This window comes from Cydia fagiglandana, chromosome 23 (assembly GCF_963556715.1).
Source record: "Cydia fagiglandana chromosome 23, ilCydFagi1.1, whole genome shotgun sequence".
NCBI lineage: Eukaryota > Metazoa > Arthropoda > Insecta > Lepidoptera > Tortricidae > Cydia > Cydia fagiglandana.
Window position 1 is genome coordinate 10,185,623 of NC_085954.1, and position 12,020 is coordinate 10,197,642.

Below are 12,020 nucleotides of genomic sequence, written 5' to 3' on the forward strand. Positions count from 1 at the left end.
TGATTTACGTCGGAGTACTTTCCCATACATATGGATAAAGTGCTACTTTCTTATCAGTTTTTGAAGTACAAACCTTTACGAGCTGGTGTGGTGATTTTTTTTCACACCATACACACATATAACGGTGTATTCATAGTTTGGATTACTTCGAAAACGGAATCAAAAATAAATAAAATAACTTTGTCTTTGACTATTTATAGACAGGCGAGAAATTGTCCCCACAAAACAAATAGTTCCTAAGAATCCCAACGGACTTCATTAAATAGTCCCACAATCCACGGACCCTACGCCCTTTGTAGCGGCCAGCCATCGGCCCAATTCCACAGAAATTGGGTCACTTGGAGGTTTCCACTTAAAACCGATAGGTCACACATACTAAAGCTAGCAGAGAAAAATGACCTTAAAATTATCACGCAAAAGGGTTAATTTTCTGTAAACGCTGTCGGACACTTACATACCTAAAATTAAGAAGAGTTTCGTTGACAGTTTGTAGACCTACAGTTTTACTATACGATTAAAGCATCAGTCAATGCTTTGATGGGATTGGACATACGCTGTAACGTTTCTGAAGCGAGTAAATATACCATTTAATTCGGCAGTTGTGGCAATTTTGTAAACATGGCGCTTGATGTTACTCTGCTGTCACATGTTTATGTAAAATTATTCTAATTTAGGGTTGGGAATAAACGGGTGAATTTGGAAAATGCTTTTCATACAGTCCGTTCAAGGTTTAAACGTTTTCGTGCGGTCAACAGCTGAAGTGTCTAAGCGAGCAGGTTTTACAAAATCTTTACCGGCTTGTAATAGGGTAGATCGAATAAAAAGTTTGTTTTTGGTAAAATTTAACCTAAAAAGAGTAAACCTAGCTAGCTGCATTTTGCCGATAGGTACCTGATAAATGCATCCGCGAATAACAAAAAGACAAGCTAAAACAGGCTTCCAATCCTCTCGATTAAGCGCAAAAATCTGGATATCTATAAACCATATTTATCATCAGTTAACTTTAATACCGGGTGTGGCCTGTAATATGAGCAAAAAATTTAACTGTAGGCTGTACTCCTCACTCCTCTTACTGATCAACATTTGTTCAGCGACTTTTAAAAATAACTTGTAGTTTGATACACTTTAAAGGTTATTCAAAGACGCAATGTATTGCGAATTTTGTTATATTTAAGGCTTGACAAGCAACGTCAATCACAATGATATGGCGTGGCGATGGCGTCCATTGAAGATAATATTTATTTTGTATGAAAAATAGGGAGTCAAAATACTTCATATCATAATTTTTAAAAGTTGTTGAACAAAAGTGTCACCGTTTGAGGAGTACAATCTTTGTTTTAATTATTTGCTCGTGTTACAGACCACACCCAGTATACCTACCTAGATAATATAGATGCTAATTATATCCTATTATAGGATATAATATTAAATCTAATCTTTCACTTTTCATGTTTTACACTTATCAATTGAAATAATAGGGCACGGGAAGCGTGTGGAAGGGCCACTGGCTCAAACAATCTAATCATCGGCCCCGTTGGTGGTCAAATGGGTCACCCAGCCACCCTTGCGCTGCGTAAAAATGGACACTAGAAAAATATAACATTAGGTGATATAGTATAGGTATAGACTCGAATTTAAACTGTTGTGAGACATACTAACATTGAATATATTGTAAATATGTTCTACACCGTGTTTTTATTGAATTCCGTTAACTTCGGGGTATGGTTAAGTACGTTTAAGAGAACTAAATGGCATAGTTAATTTTCAAAAAAAATATTTTCTTTTGCTTTTTTTGAAAAAAAAATTAAGTTTAAATAGTAATTAAATGTAGCATATAGCGTTGTTGTAACACGGGCATTACATTTAACTCAACTAAACAATTGAAATCTGTGACATATCAATGTCATTTCGAACATCGAGCGACCGAGATTGTATTTAAGTTTAGTAGCAAATGCATGAACTCATTCTAAACACTAATCAATATGTAAACCGGCCCTAAGGCAAGTGTACACGCTTGTAGAGGTCTTAAAGGAAAAAAATAAATTTTCGATTATCTCCGAAATGGAGTTAATTAGAATATCGGTGTCTTTGAGAAAGTTACTAGATTTAAGCTCAGGAATGCACCCCTGAAATTAACGGAAACCAAAAAAACACGGTGTATATATAACGTGTAAATTGGTTTTATGAATAAATGACTTATGACTTATAATTTTACGGTTTAGACTCACTTGTTACGTTACGAGTACATGTCGCGCGAGTGACTAAAAACAAGTGAGTCTAAACCGTGAAATTATTCAACTACATACACTCTGTAAAAAAAAAACAGCCACAACCGAATACAGAACCTCCTCCTTCTATGAAATGGAAGTCGGTTAAAAATATACCTTTATATATGCCTTTGTACTTCTTGCTAATTGTATGTTATTTTTAATATGTCTTTTTGTACAATAAAGAGTTTACTACTACTACTAAATATTAGGTGATATAGGTATAGGAGGTCTACCGTAGCTGACTCTAAATTTTTGACCAATCCATCCCTGTTAATATTATAAATGTGAAATCAACCCTGTCTGTCTGTCTGTCTGTTACCTCTTCACGCTTAAACCGTTGAAATGATTTAAGTAGATGAATTTTGGTTTGGAGATAGTTAGAAGCCCAAAGATATCCCGATAGATAAGATATAAGCCTATATCCTATAGAGTAGTTTATATCAGTCATAGTCGTTATTCCACGTCAGAAGCTCCTGACAAAAGTTTCGCGTACTTAGATAAGGTTTCACTTAAAAACCAGTCAAAGTAGCCAGTAAAATGACTTGTGGTTTAAGTTGAGGTTAGACTAGCAAGAATTTGCATGCAATTTTCAATACATTGCGGTATCTGATCAAACCTTTGAATTTAGTTTACCGTAGTAGTGGCAATGTAACGTAAAGGCGGGATTTTCACCAGTGTGCCGCACACTAGTGGAATCCCGCCTTTAGGGCCGATTTAGACGGCGCGCCAACTCGTATTCGATTTTAAGTTACATTGAGCACTGTTGGTTACATCCAATTTAGCCGACCAATCAAATACCGCAATGTAATGAAATTCGCATGCGAGTTCTCGCACCGTCTAAATGAGCCTTAAATTGCATGCAAGTTCTTGCTAGTTTAATGGTAACATTCCATTTCTAACCGCAGCTGCACTACCGATACTGAACGCGTCGCTGTCATTGTCAATTTCCATAGTAAAATGAACAGTAGTGCAACTGTCGTTGGAAACGGACTATCATCTTAAGCCTCGCTTTAGACATACATGTAATCATATAATTAATAGATACGAGTAGGAAACAAATCATATCAATGCAATATTGTGCCGAAGTTAAAATTCTTTGCCCAAAACAACGTGCCATCATAACTATAACTGGCTGCGCGTCAACATCATATCATGAGTCAATCTGACATATCATGAGCCTTACTGCACACACAGAAGGCTCACCTATGCTCAGTAAAGTTTACAGTTAGGCGCGGCGAGTTTGGTGCTCACCTAATTAGTATCGGGTCGGGGACCTCTCAACTCGTCCGACACTGCCCGAGAGAACGGAATATTTTGCTTTATAATGGCGGATTTCATGTGAAATGGCATTTTTGCAAGCTTTTATTTAGTTTCACCCGTTGTCTGTCGGTAATCAAATCTTGCAAGTCAAGTTTACTTCTAAAGGTAGTTTAAGGTTCTCCCGCGGTACAGGCCTAGCCAAGTGCGGGGACCCCTGGAAATTCTGTAATACTTAGGGCTGATTTAGACGGCGCGCGAACTCACATGCGATTTTAGTTACATTGCGGACTGTTGGTTACGTCCAATTCAACCGACCGATCAAAACCCACAATGTAATGTAAGTCGCATGCGAGTTCTCGCATCGTCTAAATCAGCTAAATGCTATGCATGCACCCACCCAATGTCACATCAATTTCTGTATTTTACTGTCCTGTTTTGTGTGCAATAAACTTATTTTTAACTTCCCGATTTTCAATGAAGCTGAAAATTTGGGTGACAATGAAATATTGTGTGTTCAGATGTTTGTGAGCACCTTGGCCGCTCCGATTTATCTGATGACGACTGTACCTATATCTACACAACATCGAGGTTGCTTTAACTATTAGTTTCTCATTAACTCTAGGTCGTTTCGGCAAGTTTCACATTACCAGTTATTACAGGTTCCTATCGGGTTGCTAAGTTGCTATTAAACCAATTGCTTCCTATTGGGACTCGGAACAATGTGTCGGCCTTACAGATCCTGCCACTAGATGGTGCATCATCAGGCCTTGTTCATGTTTTCAGATGATTAAAGCAGCGTTTGTGATCAAGCGACAGCGCCGCTCGTGAATATATAACCCAATTCTTGAGCGGCATAACCGTCCACATTTCTGACAAGTAAAATGAGGGTCCGCACCAAAGCGACCCTCGTCTTGCATGGTTCAGTAGCGCGGTAATGCAGTTACCCTGTCTTCCCATGTTATGGTTTAGTGTACTACGAAGACAGCACATGTGGAAGGTGTTAGTTAAGTCTTCGTTTCTAGATGGGTAGTGGCTCTGTGAGCTCTAGACGTCCCGAACCCTCAGACCTGCACAGTTTTTTAAAATTCCAATAACTGAATCGACAAATCCATGTAGTTATCGAACTTTCCCACAAAATTTCACGAGAATCGGTTGAGAAATGTGATCTACGAGGAGAATCGATGGAAAGAAGGACGACGACGGACGGAGCTACATTTCGCTCGCACTTCACACAATAAATGCCAACGTAATTGTCATTTTGTATAAAGTGATAACTTCAAGGATCAAACTACATGAATTTGGCAAGCAGAAACGACAAGTAATTGACATGTATGCTTCTTTATTTTCCCTAATCTATGGGCCATGCCCCATATATATTTCACAATGCAAAGTCTATGTGAGGCAGTCTGTGGTCGGCTCCCAACAATGTTTGCTTTGAATTCTAAATGCTTTCTTTTGTTTTGCTTCTGCTCCGTATAAATATTTTGTTGCGAACGTACCGACTTAGGTCACTCGTGAAATATTAATACTCGAATAATATTTTCCGTAGTTATTAGAACTCGAGCATATGGCAATTTGGCAAAGGATAAAACGGCTCTTAACAAAATTGTAACGGATTTGTTTTGATTTTTATGGTATTTCATACCTTATCTTCTTCTTACTAGTCGTTATACTCTTTGCAGGGTGTTGTGGTCAATGGGGTTGGAAGTATTTAGCAGATGGCGCCAGCAAGCTATGCCCAGTCAATCCATAGAATTGTGACAAAATCTTGTATTATGAAACTACACAACGGGACTTAATCGCGTATTTAAGTTTTAAGATTTACCTCCGACGTTTCGAGGACGGCGTTGTCCCCGTGGTCTCGGAGAAGACTGGCTCAAGTTGACATCAACATCTTCTAGCCGCGCAAGTTTTTCGAACTAACCGCACTTGGCCTTGTTTGTTTGTTTGTTTATGTGTTGTTGTTAAGTCCCGTGGTGTAGTTTCATAATGTTAAATAATCGTGAAAGTTAAAACATTGTATTTTTAATAGAATTTTATGCCCTGGATGCCAGACCTTTAAGCCAACTCTCATAGAACTCAACTAGAGAAAGGGGCAAGCTTATGATGGCGCCATCTATTGTCAGTCATAGGCCCCCCCCCCACATCTATCGTCTTTCGAGCGTCGGCGTCTGTCGGCGTCTGGTCAGCGCTATGGAAAATGACGTCGCTGCGCAGTTGCGTCGACGTCGGCCATAGAATTGTAGACGTCGACGCTCGAAAGACGCCAGATGTGGGGGGGGGGGGGGGGGGCTATAGATGTTGCTCGCTGTATATTTTTCACGGCTGCAGGTCATTCTGGAAAACTTGTTTCTGTCCAGTTTTACATTATATTAGTTAGGGACATGAGATCCCAAACGGCCTTCATATTGACTGTTTCGTTGACAAGGTACTTAATTAGTTCACAAACATCTTTACAAGCCAACCTTCCAAAAATAGATTTACACGCCGTTATTGTCAGTGTCATAGAGGCGAGTAAATAATATTCTTGGAACGTTGGCTTGTGTGGATTTTTGTGAACCTGACTGTACGAATACGAAGCGCTATAGAAATAAAATCCTTAACTGTATAACCGTACATGCTTATTTGCGAAAAGATACGGGCAAGACAATCAGTGCTAACCCCGTTATATTTGCTTGCGTATTTTTTACATGCAATTAATGTTCCCACCGCAAAAATAAATACGCAAATAAATATAACAAACCACCACCAAAAGAACATCGACACGTGTTTCGCCTCTCTACGAGGCATCCTCAGGAGATGTTGACGGTCTGACAACCCGGCACCGGAATACATCTATTCTGCATTTAGATGAAATAGAAATGTGATGATGATGATCATCATTTTCATTTTCCTCGCGTTATTCCGGCATTGCCACGGCTCATGGGAGCCTGGGGTCCGCTTGACAACTAATCCCGAGAATTGGCGTAGGCACTGGTTTTTACGAAAGCAACTGCCATCTCACCTTCCAACCCAGAGGGTAAATTACAATGTGATGATGATGATATTAAAAAGATGTTTGTTTGTTCCAGGCGAAACGTCTCAACGGGAACGGGGAGCTTGCCGCCATCAAGGTGATCAAGTTGGAGCCGGGCGATGACTTCGCCATCATCCAGCAGGAGATTCTGATGATGAAGGACTGCAGACACCCTAACATCGTCGCCTACTACGGCTCCTACCTCAGGAGAGACAAGCTGTGGATCTCTATGGAGTACTGTGGCGGAGGGAGCTTGCAGGTCAGTGGTCTAAAAAGTGATCCTCATGATGGAGTGCAGATAACTCAACATAGTCGCCTACTGCGGCTACCTCAGGAGAGACAAGCTGTGGATCTCCATGGAGTACTGTGGCGGAGGGAGCTTGCAGGTCAGTGGTCTACAAGTGATCCTCATGATGGACTGCAGATAACTCAACATAGTCGCCTACTACGGCTCCTACCTCAGGAGAGACAAGCTGTGGATCTCCATTGAGTACTATGGGGGAGGGAGCTTGCAGGTCAGTGGCCTTTGTACAAGAGCTCTTCATGATGGACTGCAGACACCCCAACATCGTCGCCTACTACGGCTCCTACCTCAGGAGAGACAAGCTGTGGATCTCCATGGGGTACTGTGGCGGAGGGAGCTTGCAGGTCAGTGGTCTACAAGTGATCCTCATGATGGACTGCAGATAACTCAACATCGTCGCCTACTACGGCTCCTACCTCAGGAGAGACAAGCTGTGGATCTCCATGGAGTACTGTGGAGGGGGGAGCTTGCAGGTAAGTCTACAAGAGATCCTCATGATGGACTGCAGACACCCCAACAACAACAAAGTCGCCTACTACGGCTCTTACCTCAGGGGAGACAAGCTGTGGATCTCTATGGAGTACTGTGGGGGAGGCAGTCTGCAGGTTAGTGGTCTACAAGAGATCCTGATGATGAAGGACTGCAGACATAGCATTAAAACCGCAGCCGAAATGTTGCCGCGACTGAAGTGATCAAGCTTGAGCTTGAGCAGGAGCGTTTTTAACTTCCAAAACGATGGAGGTTTTCATCTGCTCTTTTATCGAATCTTCACTGCTGAGACCCGTAAATTCATAGGATTTGCTTAGATCAGTTTAGCATATCTCACTGCTGTCTAACTTTAATTCAGAATCGTCCTTAATTGTTATATTTGTCGTATTCCAGGACATCTACCACGTGACGGGCCCGCTGACCGAGCTGCAGATAGCCTACATGTGCCGAGAGACGTTAATGGGGCTCTCCTATTTGCACAGCATGGGCAAGATGCATCGGTGAGCTCTTCATCTAATATTTTTATCAGTTATAGCTACACTTGACGCCTATTTCACCAACTTGACAAAGTAAAGGAAGCGAAAGAGGTACGTCAGGATCGTAGCAAGTGGAAATCCGTGGTCTCTGCCTATCCCTCCGGGAAATAGGCGGGATTATAATATGTATATGTATGTATGACAAATGTCACCTGACAATATTTCCTGTAGGTACATTGTTGGATCAGTAAGTAACGATGAAACCTGGTTATAAACTTGTTGAATCAGTAATGTACCTACGGTGAATTTGAGTTATCCAACTATTGTCAGCCGTCTTTTTTAACTGTATTAATTAAAGAGGGACGGGTAGTCTATCTAAAATATAAACAATGTTTTTGTATATTCTAGGGATATAAAAGGCGCAAACATCTTGCTAACGGAGTGCGGGGATGTGAAGCTGGCGGATTTCGGTGTCTCAGCTCAGATCACAGCCACCATCAACAAACGAAAGTCCTTCATCGGGACGCCATATTGGATGGCGCCGGAGGTATGATAGTCCACACTGTCAACTGACATTTGTGTCAAATACCTAATAGTTAACGTCATTCGCCTGCCCTTTTCTGAACACTTGGGGTCGGCGCAGCATGTCTTCTTCCATCATACCTACCTCTCTGTTGTTCGCTTTCTTTTCATCTCATCTCTCACACAGTCCATCCACTAGAGATGCAACGGATAGTTGTTTGGCCGGATACCGGATATTCGGCCGTACCATCGGCCGAATATCCGGTATCCGGCCGCCGAATATTCGGACAGCGGAACTATTTACCTACATTTCAGGTGCGCATTCTGCAAGTTTGACCTGTTTTAAGTAAACGTTCGCGCGGACTCATTTCTAGGTTCGAAATGAGTGCGCGTGCAAATCAGTGGATATGATAATACATTGTTTTAAAATAATAAACAAGTACGATTATGACCGTGTCTGTTTCTTAAATCCAATTTGTTTACTCCGAAATCAAGCAATGTTACTATCCGGTATCCGGCCGGATAGTAAAATAATGGCCGGATACCGGATAGTAACCGGATATCCGGTGCATCTCTACCATCCACCTTTTCCTTGGTTTTCCTTTCCACATAAATTAATTACCTATCGCCTCACATGGCTCTCATCCGTCATATGTCCGTACCACGCTAGTCGATCTGATCTTAGTTTTTGCTAAGAGTATATCTGCCTATCTATTTATCTATCTCAACAAACTCAATTGGATCAATATTTTGTCAGAGCTATAGCTTTTTTTCAGCACAATGTGCAAGCATTCCACGACGCATCAATAAACTCTTCAAATACAATTTCTATTCGTTTCCCAGGTGGCAGCAGTGGAAAGAAAGGGCGGCTACAACCAGCTCTGTGACATCTGGGCGTGCGGCATCACCGCCATAGAGCTGGCAGAGCTGCAGCCTCCCATGTTCGAGCTCCATCCCATGAGGGTGCTCTTCCTCATGTCCAAGTCTGGCTTCAAGCCGCCGCAGCTGAAGGAACGGGAGCGCTGGTCGCAACTGTTCCATGCTTTCCTTAAGTTGGCGCTTACTAAGAACCCGAAGAAGAGGCCCACAGCTGACAAGTTACTTCAGGTACCTATTTTTTTAAATCTCTTTTGACCCTTGACAATCCAGTCATACAGCACCCCATGAGGGTGCTCTTCCTCATGTCCAAGTCTGGCTTCAAGACGCCGCAGCTCAAGGAACGGGAGCGCTGGTCGCAACTGTTCCATGCTTTCTTAAAGTTGGCGCTTACTAAGAACCCGAAGAAGAGGCCCACAGCTGACAAGTTACTTCAGGTACACATTTAAATAAATTGATTGTGAGCTGGCAGCTTTCTCTCGCAGCGCATTAGTATTGGCATTCAGCGAGGGAATGCTGCCAGCGTTTTTGGGACAATGCCGCGGGGCCTTATTTAGATGTATTTTAATTTAGGTTAGTTTAGTTTTTAGATTTATTACGAGTATAAAGTAATTTTATATAGGTATTATAAATAATATATTATTTAAATAAATTCTAAAACATTACGTGAAACGGCGTAATTGGACGAGAGTGTAAAAACATAACTTTAAAGCGACGCCCTATTACTTTTCAGATTCAGATACTGATGTTTTTATTTGTTGTTTGATCCCTGATAAATAACCATATGGTCTAAACTGGTTAGAGTCTGTCCGGAAGAGTATCCATTTGTGTGGTTATCAAGTGGGTTTTATTCAGCTGATACCACAGAATAAATAATAGTACTAGGTACAGAAGACTCACTCTCTAACAAAACGCGTCTTGTCGCGATCAGCACAGATATGGCCGCTACGTGGCGACAGCGCCACGCGCGGCTTATGGCAAACCCCAAAATTGGGGTCGAACGGATAGACTTTTAGTTACCTGTAGCAAAGCGACGAAATCGCGGAGTGAGCCACGCCTGCTGATACCTCACGGTTGAAACAACTCACGGAACCTGACATAACACAACCTGAAATAACTCACGGTTGGACCAGCAGGATATTAATTTATGATTGACCCAGTATGATGGCTCACGACTCTTAGATATAAAACAGAAGAAGATTCGACATGAAACAGAGATGTTTAATTGCTATTGTGTTGTCCGCAGCACGCGTTCTTCCATCAAGACATGAACAAGCGTCTCGCAATAGAGTTGTTGCAGAAGTACTCCAACCCGCCCAGCGTGTGTAACTCGGAAATGGATGATGATGGGGTACGTTTATTAAATTTATTCTAATTGTATATTAGTTTTCAATATACAGTTATTTCGTTTGGTTTTATTCTACCTGTTCTAAGATAACTTATTTACTTATAGAGACTTAGGGTCGGTTGCACCAAACTGTTCGTATCGTTAAAGAGTTCGCAAAATTTTTATGTATGGAAAGTTTCACAGTGGCGCGCCGGCTGACGTTGATCAGTGTGTCAAATGTGGTTGGTGCAACTGGCCCTTATAAATCTTACCTTTAATTCCATCGGAATCCACCATTTGGACTTTTGGCTAAATTGGCTACTTTCAATTGACTAGTGTGTAATTCTGAAATGGACGATGATGGGGTAAAATACTTTTTGACATGTTTTGCAGTTCTCTCTCTTCTTTCTTTCCTTATAATGTCAATACTCAATGTAATAAAGAACTGGGTTAGTTTTTTGTAGTTTTTTAATGTTTTATGTAATGTATGGTCGGTTGCACTAAACCGTCTGTCACCGTTAACGTGTTCGCTTAATTTTATTGTATGGGAAGTTTCATAGATCTTTGCCGCGTGACGTTCATTAGTCTGTTAACTATGGTTAGTGCAACTGGCCCTTAGACTATTGCAGAACTCGAATGCGAGTTTCTTACGTTGCTATACTAGATCGATGAAGTCGGTCGTGATTTGCCTTTAGTTCTAGCATCGTCTATCTGTGTCTTTAAGGTGTACTATGTGTCTTTTCTTTTGATCGCAGGCCGTTTCAAACGTGCCACAGCGTATAGCCTCGAAGCACACGGGTCGCGGCGTGGGGCGGCGCGTGCTGGAGCAGTCGCCCGGCGCGGCGCGGGCACGCCCGAGGTCTCTACTGACGGACCACGTGGTGCCCACCAGGGATCTCTCCAGTGGACGTGTAATTATTATATACATATTACGCGTTCATTTTGGGCTACCTGTCTCATCTACGAAAACTTTAAAGGTTCCGTCACACAGGTGCATTTTCCGGGCGGAGCGTGACCGTTTTACATGTAAAAGCGGCGCGCCGCCTGCAAAACGCGCCTGTGTAACGGAGCCTTTAAGGGGTCATCCATTAATTACATCACACGTTTAGGGGGAGGGAGGGGGTCAAGAAAATGTGACATATTGTGACATGGGGGAGGGGGGAGACACAAACTTTGTGACGTCACTTTAACTTCATCAATAACCGAAAATTTATTTAAATTATTTTATTCGCTGCACATTTAAATAACAAGTTTTTAAAACGATAATCGTTTTTATTCGTTTAATTTTCTTTCCTAAGCAGTTTTGGGTTATAAAATTACTAATATTTATGTCGTCAAAAATATTTTGATTTTAAATATTAATAATACTTAGGTACTTAGGTTAGGTACTCGGCTAGTCTGTGGCCATGAGTAAGCCCATTCATAATAAAAAAAAAAAAAAAACTTACTTAATTCGATTTGGCGATTTCGTAGAAAAAAT

The 12,020-nt window shown here is 41.5% G+C and overlaps 1 protein-coding gene across 1 annotated transcript in view; it reads left to right on the plus strand.

Moving 5' to 3' along the window:
- LOC134675922 (mitogen-activated protein kinase kinase kinase kinase 5) overlaps window positions 1-12,020 on the plus strand; it is a 67,011-nt gene that overhangs the window by 20,275 nt on the left and 34,716 nt on the right. Inside the window, exons 2-7 of the mRNA XM_063534267.1 lie at window positions 6,602-6,805; window positions 7,733-7,839; window positions 8,224-8,362; window positions 9,181-9,444; window positions 10,460-10,564; window positions 11,296-11,451. Of these exons, the coding sequence (XP_063390337.1) occupies window positions 6,602-6,805; window positions 7,733-7,839; window positions 8,224-8,362; window positions 9,181-9,444; window positions 10,460-10,564; window positions 11,296-11,451 (975 nt within the window). The remainder of the gene's footprint in view (window positions 1-6,601; window positions 6,806-7,732; window positions 7,840-8,223; window positions 8,363-9,180; window positions 9,445-10,459; window positions 10,565-11,295; window positions 11,452-12,020) is intronic.